The sequence below is a fragment of the Ptychodera flava genome, chromosome 15 (genome assembly GCF_041260155.1).
Source record: "Ptychodera flava strain L36383 chromosome 15, AS_Pfla_20210202, whole genome shotgun sequence".
Taxonomy (NCBI): Eukaryota; Metazoa; Hemichordata; class Enteropneusta; family Ptychoderidae; genus Ptychodera; species Ptychodera flava.
Genome location: NC_091942.1, coordinates 2,900,889 through 2,915,867, shown reverse-complemented (window position 1 = coordinate 2,915,867; position 14,979 = coordinate 2,900,889). Strand labels below are relative to the sequence as shown.

At 36.6% G+C, this 14,979-nt stretch overlaps 3 protein-coding genes and 1 non-coding gene across 8 annotated transcripts in view; 3 read left to right on the top strand and 1 right to left on the bottom strand.

Moving 5' to 3' along the window:
- Positions 1-4,992, top strand: part of LOC139150873 (diacylglycerol lipase-beta-like) — a 35,054-nt gene extending 30,062 nt beyond the window's left edge. For all 3 annotated transcript variants that reach the window (XM_070723306.1, XM_070723305.1, XM_070723304.1), the window contains exon 13: positions 8-4,992. In XM_070723306.1, coding sequence (XP_070579407.1) covers positions 8-233 — 226 coding nt within the window. In that variant the 3' untranslated portion in view covers positions 234-4,992. The remainder of the gene's footprint in view (positions 1-7) is intronic.
- LOC139150901 (alpha-N-acetylgalactosaminide alpha-2,6-sialyltransferase 5-like) overlaps positions 1-14,979 on the top strand; it is a 417,953-nt gene that overhangs the window by 223,665 nt on the left and 179,309 nt on the right. The gene's annotated exons all lie outside the window — the stretch shown is intronic.
- On the bottom strand, positions 9,672-9,742 carry Trnag-gcc (transfer RNA glycine (anticodon GCC)). The gene has a single exon. It is a non-coding gene; the product is annotated as a tRNA-Gly (tRNA).
- Positions 9,839-13,600, top strand: LOC139150871 (transmembrane protein 11, mitochondrial-like). The gene is made up of 2 exons (XM_070723300.1): positions 9,839-9,965; positions 11,710-13,600. Exons 1-2 carry the CDS (start codon positions 9,949-9,951, stop codon positions 12,224-12,226), a joined length of 534 nt encoding a protein of 177 aa, XP_070579401.1. The 5' UTR covers positions 9,839-9,948; the 3' UTR covers positions 12,227-13,600.

Here is a 14,979-nt window from a genome sequence, read left to right as displayed (position 1 = left end):
TTTACAGGACATGGTGTACTGACCCTGTTTACAAGGTCAACTGGGCAGGTCACGACACCTTGAATGGGATTCCTGTCAGTGCCAGGATGGTATTGGATCACATGCCCGATGTTGTCATGAAGGCACTCACACAGATTGCTGAATCAACTGTTTTGCCGGCTGAGGCCACAAACCATGCAGGCATCGTCAGTGATGACAGCATGGAAGATGAAGAAGAGCCGGTCATCACCTAGGTAACAAAGGATGATGGACTCAGTGATTCTGTTGGGTATTATTTAGAAGTGAACAGTTTAGACTGATGGACAACTGTGCAATTTGCAAAAAGAAATTTGGGTGACTATTTTTACTGTAGATAGTTATTTTCACAACTTGTGTTCAATAGATCTTTAATTTGCCAGAAAATTCTCTGAATGCAGATCTCTCAACAATGCAATTTTGCTCTCATTTCAAATCTGAATCATCATTGTGCAAAATAGAAGTTAATTTGTTTTCAGAAACCATAGTTATTCCCAGTGAAGGAAGAAAATTCCTTCAGTTTAGTATCTGTACTGCTTCTCGGAGTGAACAGCAAACTTTGGTGAATGGTGCCCTCTGGTGTTGAATACAGTACTGCAATGCAAATATAAGCAACATATTCCTTTGTTACTTTATCATGTTAGCAGTGTATCCAGATTGTATTTAGGAATGTAGATTTATAAATAATATAGAGATGAATGCAAGTACAAAAAATAATTTGTAAAATGATATTGGTTTTGTTAAAATCTTTAGAGAACTTGACCAAAAGTGTTATTGTTTATAACTGTTTCTCTAAGCAGTGACAGAGCCATAAAAGTTGTACAAAATTCTTCATCTCATGTATATTGGAAACTAAATTAGATCAGTCTTAAAGAGTTTTATTGCATCTCTGACTTTAGCGTGTTGTATTCATTTCAATATAAACTTAGAAGTGGAAGTTATTCTCCCTAACAAAACTTGTAACATCTATTATGAGAGAAATCAGTTCAAAATTTGCAAAGTATGTCTATTGCAAGTATTGTTAGACGATGCAAATTTACTATCACTGCCTGACTTATATTTCTCTTTCAAGTATGATCACTCTCTGATTTGCAGAGTGCCAAAGTCCTCCAAACATCCTAATACTTTCAAAAGTAACAACAAATATTAACAAATTTACCTAAGTTGTAATATAACAATGGGTTCTTTCTATTTTATACCCCGAATCCAACTTTTGAATCTTCAGTCTATAATCACCCAGTTCAACATATTGAATATGATGATTTTGAAGTCGGCTACCATGAAAGTCATTGTACATTGATTACAATGATTACCTCCATACTATCATTGATATCTTTCTTTGTTCATACTTTAAAGTCGCTTTGAATCAAAAACTAAACACCTACATGGCTTTTTTTGTACAAATAAGGTTGTCATGCCTTGGCAGCTGCATACATTCATCAGTATTTTATAATTTTTGTTTTGAAAATGACCCAGCAGTCATTGCGGATGAGGCTGATAAAATGCATTGGAGACCAGTACTGTCTTACTCTTAGGATTAAATGCCGCTGTGTTCATTAGGGAAAGACTGCATTAACTTGCATGGTACCTGAAACCCGGGTCCTTGCCTGACCAACTTGGGTGACAAACAGAAGACTTTTAAAACCCTCAAGGTGTGAATGTTCCATTGTTTTGTTTATCTTATCCAGCTGGTGCCATTGTAGGAAAGGCAGGTCTGTGAAATTGATCATTGATAACTAAGTAGGGAAGTAGGGTATTCCTAAGTTAATGGAGCTTTCCCGTAATGATGCTGAGTAATCAAGTTTATCATTGATATTAAACATTGATTTCACGCTTTCTAAAATATGACAAAAAAGCACTTATTTATGTTATAGGAAGGATTTATATTGTATCTTATGAAGTTGTTTGCATTTGTAACGAGAATTTTTCTTTGAATTATCAATGATTCTTGCCAGTAAAATTTCATTGTAATATAGTTGAATGGAGTATCTGAACCTTGGTAGAATGGTAGAATACTTGAAGCCCTTGCATTTGTGCACTGTGTGTTGTAGAATACAGCAATTTAAATTCCCAAAGACTGACTCAGGATTCAGAAATCTATCTGATTACATCATTGATCGTCTCATTATGAGTAGGCGTGCACAATCTAAGTTTCTGTTCCTCTAGTGTCACAGAACTACACCTCTCCCGCCGTACACAATTCTGTTGTTTTCCATGACATTTAACCTGAGACTATACAGAAATGCTTTAGCCCACCCACTGTTGTTTTCTGTGACAAAGTTAGACCTCACTACAGAAATGGTTTAGCCCAACCCCATTGTTTTCCATTACAAAGTTGGAAAGTGTGAAAGAAAGCTCTCGGTATCTATAAATGATTCCAAGAATGTTTATTTTTCCATGATTGTTCTTGAAACATCAGGGGGATGTCGTAGATATGTCCAAGTCATGTTACCTTGTCAACTTTGCCATGTCTTAACACTCATGGTAATGTTGGTTCATTCTCTCAGTTCACCAAACAATCAGTGTTTGTGAGCAGAATCTAGGATTATTGTCCTGGGAAAAATTGCAATTTATACTGTATGTAATGTATTATAAAATTAGGGATCAAGTCTATTTTAGCAAAGAACATACATATTCTTTATATCAGTTTAGTTATTGGTTACTTGTTCACAGATGATATTTAATGCTTGGTATAACCTTGAATAACGCTTTAACTATTTGGTACTATAGATTGTGCAATAATTTTAAAGCTGAGATGTGAGTTTTTGGCAAGTATGTTTTCATTCATTTGATCATGTACTTTTGTTGAAAGTCTTGTCATATTCTATTCTGTCGATATTGGTGGTGAAAATATTTTGAAAATTTTAACTGCTTTTGCATTTCAGCCTTCATAAATGCTACTTTACTTTTTTATCGGTTTACAAGTGTAACAGTTCGTAGATGTTAAGAATGTGTTGCAATTGATGATACAATCTTGCTAGAAGGGTTTTTTGTTAGGAATCTGAAACAAAGCTATGGTTAAAGATGATACTTGTTTTATGTCTTATTCTGAAGTACATGCATACTGACTCCACATCATTCCACAGACACGTATGAGTAACAAACTTTCACAAAAGCAAGTGAAACACAGAAGTTAATAAATATTCAATCCTCAATATTAAATACTCTACTAAATCTTCATCAAGTCCCACATACGCAATACTTACAAAGAATGTCTTATTGACAGAAAATCAGCAAATGATGATTTTGCAAAGATGGTGCAACAAAGAGACAGTAAATACCATTTTATCAATATTCCATACTCCAACACAGAAACTCTCTTGAGTTCTCAATTTGACTTATTCTTTCCCTTCAAAGCTGAAAACTCTTCTTTCACTCAGTATGTGTCAAAAAATGACAGCATTTATTGAAAATGACATTGCTGAATATTAATGTAATTCATAACATTGCCAAACACCTACAGAGACAGTAAATACCATTTTATCAATATTCCATACTCCAACACAGAAACTCTCTTGAGTTCTCAATTTGACTAGTCTTTGTTGCCTTGAAGCACTTTTTCTTTCCCTTCAAATCAGAACTCTTCTTTCACTCATTGAATTCCATACGTGACAGCATTTATTGACTGTTATTCATAACACTGCCAACTACATCTACAGTTCTTATTCAGAAATATGATGTACATTAGAACATTTGAAATAAGAGGCTGCCTATAATAATGTAATAAGATAATTGAAGCATGTATTTACTAAAGCTAAAGCCTTTTTATTCCAAAATTCATATTAATTTTGATGATGAGTTTTGTAACATTTTGATCTATATCAATGAACCACCAACCTCCTCTTTCCCTCCCCAAAAGTCATCTTCAGCTTTCAACTTGTAACCATTGCAAACAAGGTTTGAAGATAAATTTTGCAACAAAATACATTTATGTGCTACAAATTTTAGAGAGCACGATCCAAAAACTGTTTTTCGTTCAGATTTGAATTTGATTTTTAGACAATCAGTGTTGAGATTCAAAAAATTGTTACAATTCCTATGACAAAAGTACCCTACTGGAGTAAAATGTATATTTGATGATAGTGCAATATCACCAAAGAGAGTGTTGAACTCAAGTCAATCTAGTGAAAGGTCAAAGGTCATCTGCGAAGTTTTTAGAACAGTACATAGTATCTGTCAATCTTGATGAGTTTAAACTAGCAGTGTTATTTAAGTACAGTCATTTTATGTTGGAATAGCATACAAGCATTGCAAATTTGATATTCTCTTAATGTTGATTCTGGGCAAATATTTCATGATTTAAAAATCTTTTGAACATGCCCACAAGTATACCAATTTTGGTACAAATTGACGATTTAAATGTACAAGTCCTTTTCAATAGTGTGACTACTATGAAGTCAATGGACAAATGCCATTGTGCTGTGTACCTTACAAAGTATTTATCTACTTTTGAGACTTCATACAGGACAAAACGATTCAGTGCTGTCTCATGTTTATACATAGACAGTAGAGTACTGTCTATGGTTTATAGAACTGTGATCATGCAGAGACAATTAGTGTTGAAATGAAACTTTCAGCATGGTTAATTTTCAAATCTGTCATTCAGTATTTGTCATGACATATTTCTTTCCACCTTTCTGACTAAAATATTTGAAAAATTTTATCCCGCAGGATAGTTTTAAATTCTGCATAAAAGGTTTGTATATCGATTGCAGCACTAACCTTGAGGTAACCAATTATATGCTGTTAGGGACGATAGAGGGTGCCATTGCCCATCCCTGTACTGTGATCCAACGTCATGTCTTCAAATATCGACCACTTTAATTGTAATTGATTACTTTGGTTCAAAAATCAGCCAGCGTAATTGCACAGGCAAGGAGCAATTCTCCTTAATATTCATGAAATCTGTAATATTTACTGCCCATTCATGTATTGTAAATTTAATTGATTAAACAGAGTGATACAAATCAGAAACAAGTTGATGTAGTCATTACTCTATTTTCCTGTTGTACATGTTATGCAAATCTTCCTGTGGCCCAATCATGGGTTCATTCATATGCCAGCATATTTTGTTTTGCCTTAAGTGGATGCACTGAATGAATCTACAAGACAGTAGTCATCACTGGTCCTTGCAAGCAGCTTCCTAGAGCTATTCACCATGTTGTGTTCCAAGTACCGTAATATAGGATGAATGCCATCAAAGAGAACCAAAAGTACAAGTAAGAGTTTGTCATCATGGACTCTAGCGCCGCCTCCATGGTATTTGTATTCTATCAGCCCATGCTGGGTATGCTGTATGGTATGGTGTGGTTGTATAGACTTACATCTTAGGGTAGGACCATTTGATATCCTTTTGGGGGGGGGGGGTCTGGAAGATTTTCAAAAAAATATTCCCAGCGAATGTCAATGGAAAAAAAATTCAGCCAAAGGGGACATAGGAAAAAAGATGACTCACTAAGGTGAAAGAAAAAAAATCCATCAAAAGTTACTTTATGGAACACATTTTTTTATTTTTACTCTGCACACAGTAGAGGACTGTACATTTGTTGTTGGGAAAAGTATCCAAATGAGGAGTGCGAGAAAAAAAGTTACTTATAATCAGAGAGTGAAAAAAAATTGAACAGTGGAGCAGGTATGGAAAAAAATGCAACCTCTTAAATCTTCCAGACCCCACCAGGATATCAAATGGTCCACCCCTTATCATTTAGACTCCCACAGCTCCTTGATGTTCATTTTTTGCTCACGTGTTCACACACGTGAGCATATGGTTTAGCCATGTCTGTGTGTCTGTGTGTCTGTGTGTCCGTGTGTCTGTATCCCCATTATCTCAAAAACGGCTGAACGTATTTCAGTCAAATTTGGTAGACATCTTCAGAATTCAAATGGCTAGAACTGAAAAGGTTTTGGTGGGCGTGGCTTGCATATTAATGAAGTTATCACAGTTTTAATTTTTGTGATACATGGTAGTCTATGGGAAGCATGATGACCATAGTTTCTGGACATCTCGACCCCTAACCAACTCGACCCCAGTCAACTCGACCCGCTACCAACCTAATCCTGGTTAGACCTAATATAGCCTTGCTCCTTCATGCCAAATATCAAAGTCACAGGTATTGCCAATTTGAGAAGAAGATTTTTAAAGTATTATTTTTCTGATTTTTCTATGACCTTTGACCTCCCCTATACCTATGCAGCTAAGCTATGGCAATGGCTTATTCTGGCCTATGTTAAAGTCCAAGACAGCCAGCGTCTATTGGACAATGGCCAGCAGGGGACCAAATTGCTCTCAAAAATTTTGGGATTCCACTTGACCTTTGACCTTGGCATCTTCCTGCAACTCATTTATTATGTGCATTTCTAATTCTGAGCTAGCCAATAGAGCTGGAGGTCTGATTTTTGGTATATAGGGATAACTTAGCAATACAAATTTTTTGACAAAATGTCATGTGATCTCGATGACCTTTGACCTCAAATATACATATATGGCCATAACTCAGTAACCACAAGTGCTACACCCTTCATATTTAGTATGATGGGAGACCTTATGACATCACATCCTGTACCTCATTAATTATGCGCATATCTAATTCTGAGCCAGCCAATAGAGCTAGAGGTCTGATTTTTGGTATATAGGGATAACTTAGCAATACCATTTTTTTGACGAAATGTCATGTGACCCCGATGACCTTTGACCTCAAATATACATATATGGCCATAACTAAGTAACCACAAGTGCTACACCCTTCATATTTGGTATGTAGTCTGGTTCCCTGACCCATTTCCCCGGTAGAGGGCGTGGGGAAATATAGGGTCAGGTACCGGGTAGCCATCTTGAACAGAATTTTGTTCAAGATGGCGGAGGTTAGTCACCTGACAGAACATGCTACAACAAATATGGCTGCTACCATGAAAACGCCGGTCAAAATTCGACTGGATCAGAAGTATGTTCGAACACTGGTATCCGAACCAAAAACATTGGCACACGAGATGGGAAACATAAACTGAAAGGATTAATCCAGAAGTACGGGGAAATAGAGGTGATTGAAGGCTGGCTGTGATATCACAGCAGTACTTGTTGCGTGTATCGAACGCGCTAGGGTCATTGAGGTCATCGCCGACTGTGGCGATATCACAGCTAATTGAAAGCAAACTTTGTTGGATCTGTGAACGACGATTGATTTCGATGGATAGAATGGTGTCCGAATGTCATGAAAAATGCCAGGCATCATGTCGACGTTCTAAAAGTATTAAGAGGTGTGCTAAATCACAGTGGCTAAATCATGGAGGTAGAAAGTCTTTCTTTCTACCTCCACGGCTTTGTGGTACAAACAAGAAGTTGGTGTCAAGTGAGCCTGAAAGTGCGAAACCCAAGAAAGATGAGAAAAAGTTACAAGTGTTACTTTCATCCAATCACAGCTTGTTTTATTTTAACCCAATAGCGTCCATGTTTACATTAGCCGGTACCTGACCCTATATTTCCCCTACGCCCTCTACCGGGGAAATGGGTCAGGGAACCAGACTAATTTGGTATGATGGGAGACCTTATGACATCACATCCTGTACCTCATTAATTATGCACATATCTAATTCTGAGCCATCCAATAGAGCTAGAGGTCTGATTTTTGGTATATAGGGATAACTTAGCAATACAATTTTTTGACAAAATGTCATGTGATCCCGATGACCTTTGACCTCAAATATACATATATGGCCATAACTAAGTAACCACAAGTGCTACACCCTTCATATTTGGTATGATGGGAGACCTTATGACATCACATCCTGTACCTCATTAATTATGCGCATATCTAATTCTGAGCCAGCCAATAGAGCTAGAGGTCTGATTTTTGGTATATAGGTATAACTTAGCAATACAATTTTTTTGACAAAATGTCATGTGATCCCGATGACCTTTGACCTCAAATATACATATATGGCCATAACTTAGTAACCACAAGTGCTACACCCTTCATATTTGGTATGATGGGAGACCTTATGACATCACATCCTGTACCTCATTAATTATGCGCATATCTAATTCTGAGCCAGCCAATAGAGCTAGAGGTCTGATTTTTGGTATATAGGGATAACTTAGCAATACAATTTAACTTGATTTTAGTCATTGAAACTTGCTATATACATCAAAGATACTGTGATATAACATTATTGAAAGTCAAAAGACATTTTACTTCAGCCAATTCCTTATTTGCATATTAAATGAATTTTCTTACTTAGGGATATTCATATGAATTGACTTGATCAAAATTGATGTTACTTGCTATGTACATTTCAGACACTGTAATACAATATTATTGAAAGTCATTAAGCATTTTCTCTTCAGCCAATTCCTAATTTGCATGTTTAATGAACTTTCCTAATTAGAGATATATATCTGAATTGACTTGACCAAAGTTGACAAAACTTGCTACATATATTGCAGATACCATGATACAACATTATTAACAATCATTAAGCATTTTTACTTAAGTCAATTCCTAATTTACATATTTAATGAACTTTGCTTATTAGGGATATATACTGGGATTTACTTGATCAAAGTTGGCAAAACATGACAACATTGATGATTATACCTGGTTAAAACAATATCGAAAGTCATTTCACATTTTCATGTCAGCTAATTTAGAATTTGCATATCTAATGAGCTTTCACAGCTCGGCATATATGGCTTGAAGGACTTGGCCAACGGTAATTACACTTGCTATATAAAATGGTGATACAATGACAGCAGTCAAAGAACTTTATATTTTTATTTCAGCTAATTACATATTTGTATACTTCATGACCTTTGAGAATTAATCGGCGGTGATTATTGTTCATTATGTTGATCATAATACTTTCAATGAAGTTGCAAACATGCGGCAAAGGTTCAAATTTACACATAACTGTATGAAACACGTGAGCATTTTCAGTTCATATCTGTTAATAATAGGTTATTACTGTTTAACCCTGAACTTGAATGGACTCCAGTACAAACAAACCCAAGTGTGCAAACACGCATTGAAATATGCATCTTTCCATGTGTGTTTGTACACAGTAGTTTGATTGTACAGCCATATTACATGATGTTTTTGGTGTAGTGAGAGGTAGAAAATATTGTGTCATTTCTTTTCCAGAGTAAAACGATCGAATGCAAATCAAATCAATGCTTTAAATGCCAAGTTTAAGTAACACACACTTTGAAAGTGAAAGTCTAGACTTTTTCTCATGCTTTCCTTTTAGTTTAAAGTAACAGGGAGTCACTATGTAGATCTTTCTTATTAGTCATGCAACTACAAATTCACTGGGCCACTGTTTTCCGTGTATGGTACCGGTGATAAATTGACATCCTGCGAAAAAAGTAACTTTCTGCGTGAGTTTCAGTTTGAGTAGACACAAGCTGAATACCAGCAAAGAATTGTCACATTTTGAATTTAAAAATCTATCTTCACGGTGTATTCTCCTCTGTGACAAAACAAAGAGCAGTGCACCCTTAAAACTTTTGTATGCAGATATACCACAAGTCTACAATTTTTTAAACATTTGATTTTTTATTGTCATTATCGATGGCCATACACTATACAAAAAAAAGTAAGTTCAAAAAAAGTCTGAAAAAATGATTAAACAGAAATATCAGGAAATATAAGAAAAATTATAGATGCATCGGCCGGGAATCGAACCCGGGCCTCCCGCGTGGCAGGCGAGAATTCTACCACTGAACCACCGATGCTTCGTTGAATAATGTTGTGACCATCACGTGATATAAACTAATGAAATGATGAACTACGGGCAATAATTATATTGGTTGTATGTAATTTGTTTATACTTTTTTATATGTATCACGCCAGCATAACGAAATGGCTTTATTTGACGCCGAAGTTAAAAGACTTTGTTATCATTTCCCATGTGAGGAATTGTGGGTAAAGAAAATCCAATATGGCGGAGAGAGTAAGGTGAGTCTGTCTCGTTTTATACTCGTTGTCAACAATCGCCGTTCAGTTTCGTTGATGAAATGTCATCAAATCAACTATTTCACGTCGTTTTTAACATGTACGCACCGGCCTTGTAATTAGACAACCTCTCACCCAAATTGTTATTCCCTCGACACATCATCCTACACTTAGCAGTCGCCGGCTAGACACTGCAGTCAGTCATACTCATGTGTACATGTTATATTCTATGCAGCAGTACTGTACTAGTTCGTCAGTTTCATGTGTACGTGAGTTATGTTTTGCGTTTCATGAGTGAGTTCAACAAAAGTTCACCTAGTATGTCTGCGTGCACCGTTCAACTTAGAATAACAATAAGTACTTTACGATGTTTTCAGTATAACTTTGAACATTGACAAAACCTGTCGCAGAGCCGCAACATACTCGTACTTGTGTGAAGCTCAAGGACGAAAAAACGATGACAAAGACTAAAACTTGTAAAAGAGATACCATGATGAAAATTGATAAAACGGCACACCAAGTCAAACTGCTTCCTGCTAAGTTCATAGTTAGTTCAGTATTTTGTGGCATCCAAATCCAGGGACAGCCATTGTATAAATCAATGTCCAAAAAAGAAAAAAAAACACGAGTATGAGTATAGTTTGGACATAAGAAATACCGATCTGCTGAGGATGTAGAAATAAAATCGAAGCAGGCGGTTTTTTTACGGTTATTGAAATAGGCAATCAGTTCCTACTGCAATCTGAATACCTGCTGGGAAAGAAATCCTAGGGAATAATATTAACCTGTGCATTACTACATTAGTTACCATATACATTAGTGAGTTCTAAGCAATTATGACATTGCAAGACATGATAGCATTGCAAATCAAGAAGGGAAATGATGATATAAAGTTGTCTTTCGGCAAAAGAAAAATTCTACACATAGTTTGGAAATCTGTTTCATATCTGTTTGGCACTATTTGCATAAGAATAACATAGGAACATGGTTTAATGATTTACATGGCCATCATGACATAACAAATTTTGGTATCCAAAACAAATCAGACAATTTGTAAATCATGAAGGATGAATGATAACAATTGTTGTCTTCTGGAACAATGAAAATCCTATACATTTTGCAATTTTGCAGGAAGGTAACTTTTTTCAAAGTATGCCTTACCAACATCTTTAAAAATTTCCAGTAAAGAAGGTGGAACTTTAAGTCAACTTAAATATCAATCATGATCATTACTTCTGTGGCATGTTAACAAATTCAATATATTGTATCATTTGGCTGCTACTGTCTAGAATTGTACAGTGACTGTGTTCATATATACACCATACCACTTGGCTACAGTGACATAAAGATCTACTCATCATACCTTGATACACAAAATGTGTCGTCCAGACAGGCAAAGGGTTTGCTTTCACATGGCGGCTGGTGCAGATAAATATCTACAGAGTTTTGAATAAACTCAAATTCAAAGGTTTACCTCAGATACCTTATACCAGAGAGTATGCTCGGATATTGCAAAGGTTCCATAAAATTTTTCTTAATGTTAAAATGAATTACAGCAAATGCTCCTGATATGAGAGTATAACATGTTCACTGCACTCAAAAGTATCATCAACACTGTCTTTTGAACCAATCAAATGACAGATACTGTGACCCCAGACTGTGTATATATAAAAATCCCTTTCGGCCGAAAATTTTGTTCACCATGTTTTCACTGCATTTATTACCTTCTGTATATTTTTCTTTTTAGTGTTCTACCATCCCCTTCAGACTGTGCAATCATCCGGGAAGTCTACGATGGTGAGAATGCACATGAACACTTTGAATTTCAGTTGGAACATGCACTCGAAGCTGAGTGTCAGATAATAGTAATTGAACCCTCCAGGATCGGAGATGAGACGGCACGCTGGATTACAGCCGGGAATTGTCTCCATAAGACGTCGGTGATAGCAGGTGTGTCATGCCTTGTGTCACCACTAATGCTTCCAAGTCGTGTACTGAACTATGTTAGCCTACCTATGGGGTTTTTCAGTGTTGCCTGTGCCAGCCTGTATGGAGTGTCCTGGCAGTTCGACCCGTGCTGTAAATACCAAGTAGAGTACGACACCAAGAAATTGTCACGTCTGCCGTTGCACACGCTGACATCAACATCGCCTGTGGTGCTTGTGAGACATGATGATAAGTACAGGAAAAGACTTCATAATCTGGTTGCTGTGCTGGCAGGTGTTTATTGTGGTGTCAAAATATACCAATGGTGGACTCAATGATATTGAACAGTGTACAGGATGTTAACAAGCTGTAGCAGTTCTTTCTGTGTTATAGACTTGCAAGCAATATCTTTGTGAGGAAAACAGGAACATAAGCACAGTCCCAGGGGATCCAAACTTGCAGACAAGGACTGGTTTCAACTAGAGACAGACCTGAACGTCGTCAACCACTTACCACGCACTGGGGACTATAAGATTGTTCTATTTTTGTATGTGGTGGGCTTGTCTGCACATTTTAGTCATTAAAACTTGTAAAAAAGTCATGAATGTTTCTAGATTCAGGTGATCTATGGATTTTAAGGAAAGTTATTAAGGATATGCTAATAACTGGTACTCTGGATGTCACTCAGTGAAGCCATAGCTGTGTTTTGCTGAGATACTCAGATGAATGGGCCATACAATTGTTCTCATTGTGGCCTGGTCAGATACCAATAACTTAAAAAAAGGTATATATCCCCCCAAAAAGATTATGCAAATTTTACATCATAATATACATGCCATCGTATGTAATCTCACATGTGTAGAAGATTTGAATGATTTGTACAAATACTTGGATAAGGTACCAGTATGGTCAGACAAAACAATAAAAAATGAAGGACATCTTTGTTCAGACTTTTCATAGCAACATGTGTATCAAGGCCTTTTGTTTTGATTATGTGCACAAATCTCCATGTTTTGAATTGATCACAAAACACGATACATATATCCATACTTGTACGCAACAGAAGACATGATATCTAACTGATAAATTCCCAGTAAAGGTGGTTTGTTTTCTGTGTTGATTTCCATCAAAGCGACTCACATGCACGGTTTGTGTCCATTTATCACTTTTTATCTATTTGATTACTAGTTACTCTTGACAAACTTATGTTTTGCCAGCCATGTAGCACTTCACAAAGAGAGGTATTGAGTCCATGGGAGTGTATTAATAGCCAATCGACCAATTTAATGCCTTCCTGAAAGTGTCGTGTCATTCAAACTGTTTAAAAGAGATTCTCTGATTGGAAGATGAGCAGTCAGCTGACAATCAATGTGTCAATAATGTCCCTGGAAGTACCATAGTGTGTTGCTAGGGAAGCATGCTATTCCTGTTATCCCTTCATGCAGGCTATCTGCTCGCTGAATCTGAAAAAACTGCCTTGCTTGTTTCAAGTTTACTTGTAGATTCATTGCCTCACTTGAGACCATTTACAATGTGTAACCATTGAGATGCAATTGCACACCATTAGTTTGTGTATCCATCATTCTTTAGAATTTCCTAGCATCTCCAGTTCTGTAGTATTTATTTCAGTATTTGATGATGTCTAGCTATGATGGAGTGAAACAGATTTGTTGAAAGATTTTTAACATAAAATGATTTTTTTCAAATGTTAACTTGTGTGTCTATCTGAGTGAGTCTGTGCCACAGAGAGTTCGCCCCTACCCCCTTTCCACCATAAAAATATAATTTGGGGATTTGCCTACAGAACGCTTTACTTTTGAAATGCATCTGGACACCGTACTTTTGAAGATAGAGGTTCCCATCTCTGATGTAGATACTGTACAAATATTTGAATTTACTGTCTTTTATTTGTCATCTCAGGGACTTGCCTGCAGAGGCCATGAGGGCAATCTCTTTAGATGCCGAAGTGGCTTGTGTTATCATTTCTACCAAGTACAGAAAGCTGGTGATCTGATGGATGCCATCCTTGCTATTGCTGTTTTCTGTCTGTCTTTAAAAGGATTGAGTTTTAAAACAAATTTCAGAATAGATTCACTGCTGTGGATAATGCTGAATTCTCAAACAACCATCAACAGTAGAAAGAGTCTTAGCGGTATTTCCTACTTTCTTTGAAAGAACCAAAGAGATTTTATAGGGATAGCTTCCATCATCACGCAAAGTCAAACACTTTTTTTCCTAAAGGGAATGGCAGTTAGTATAATTTTTCTGCCAATGAGAGATTTAAATAATATAATACGTTCTTTGTGTAGTGAATACGGTATTCGAACTTTGCATTGTTGAGTTTGAATTGCATTTACATGGTCGGCGATAGTCTGTGGCGTATCCCTGGCGTGTCATGACAGTCTCATGGTAATAATTTTATTCTTTTCAAAAAAATAAACTATCAAACATATGCAGTGTTTGGTATTAAGGTGCACCCTAGAATTTCGTTGCTCCAACAGTGAGAAGAGCGAATGATTCAACCGTGTGTGGGCGCTCTGTAAGCCCGACCCACACCGCCGGAGAGCACCTTTGACATTGATCTGCTGAATCTATCACTTGTCCCGTGAGCTGTAAATAAACTATGTAAATAGGACTTTCTTTGAAGCAGAAGCTTGTGTAAATCACTTTCTATACATTGTCCAAAAATATGGCAGGCGACAGGGCAAACTTTCCCATGGAAAACCTACGCATTACGTACGAGTATAGTGCTGAAGGTTTGTGTGCTCTAAAGAAAACCCGAGGAGAAACAGAAATGTAAACAATGTGAAAGTATTTAACCCAGTCCAGATAAAGCGCCGATGTCGGGCATGCATGACGTTATTCATTTCAAGGGAACTTGTAAGGATGATGACCGTGGATGACCCCTAGGTCATCAACGTACCTTTTGATTTCATACCGTGTAGGTAGTTGAAGTGGTGAACTTTGGATGTGTGTTGATAATCCTGATAATTGGTGTTTTTTGTTGTATGCAACGACAGTTACTTTTAACTTTTGCGGCAAACACCCCGCCATTATGGAAACTTGTTGATTATCAGCGCATCAGCTGTCA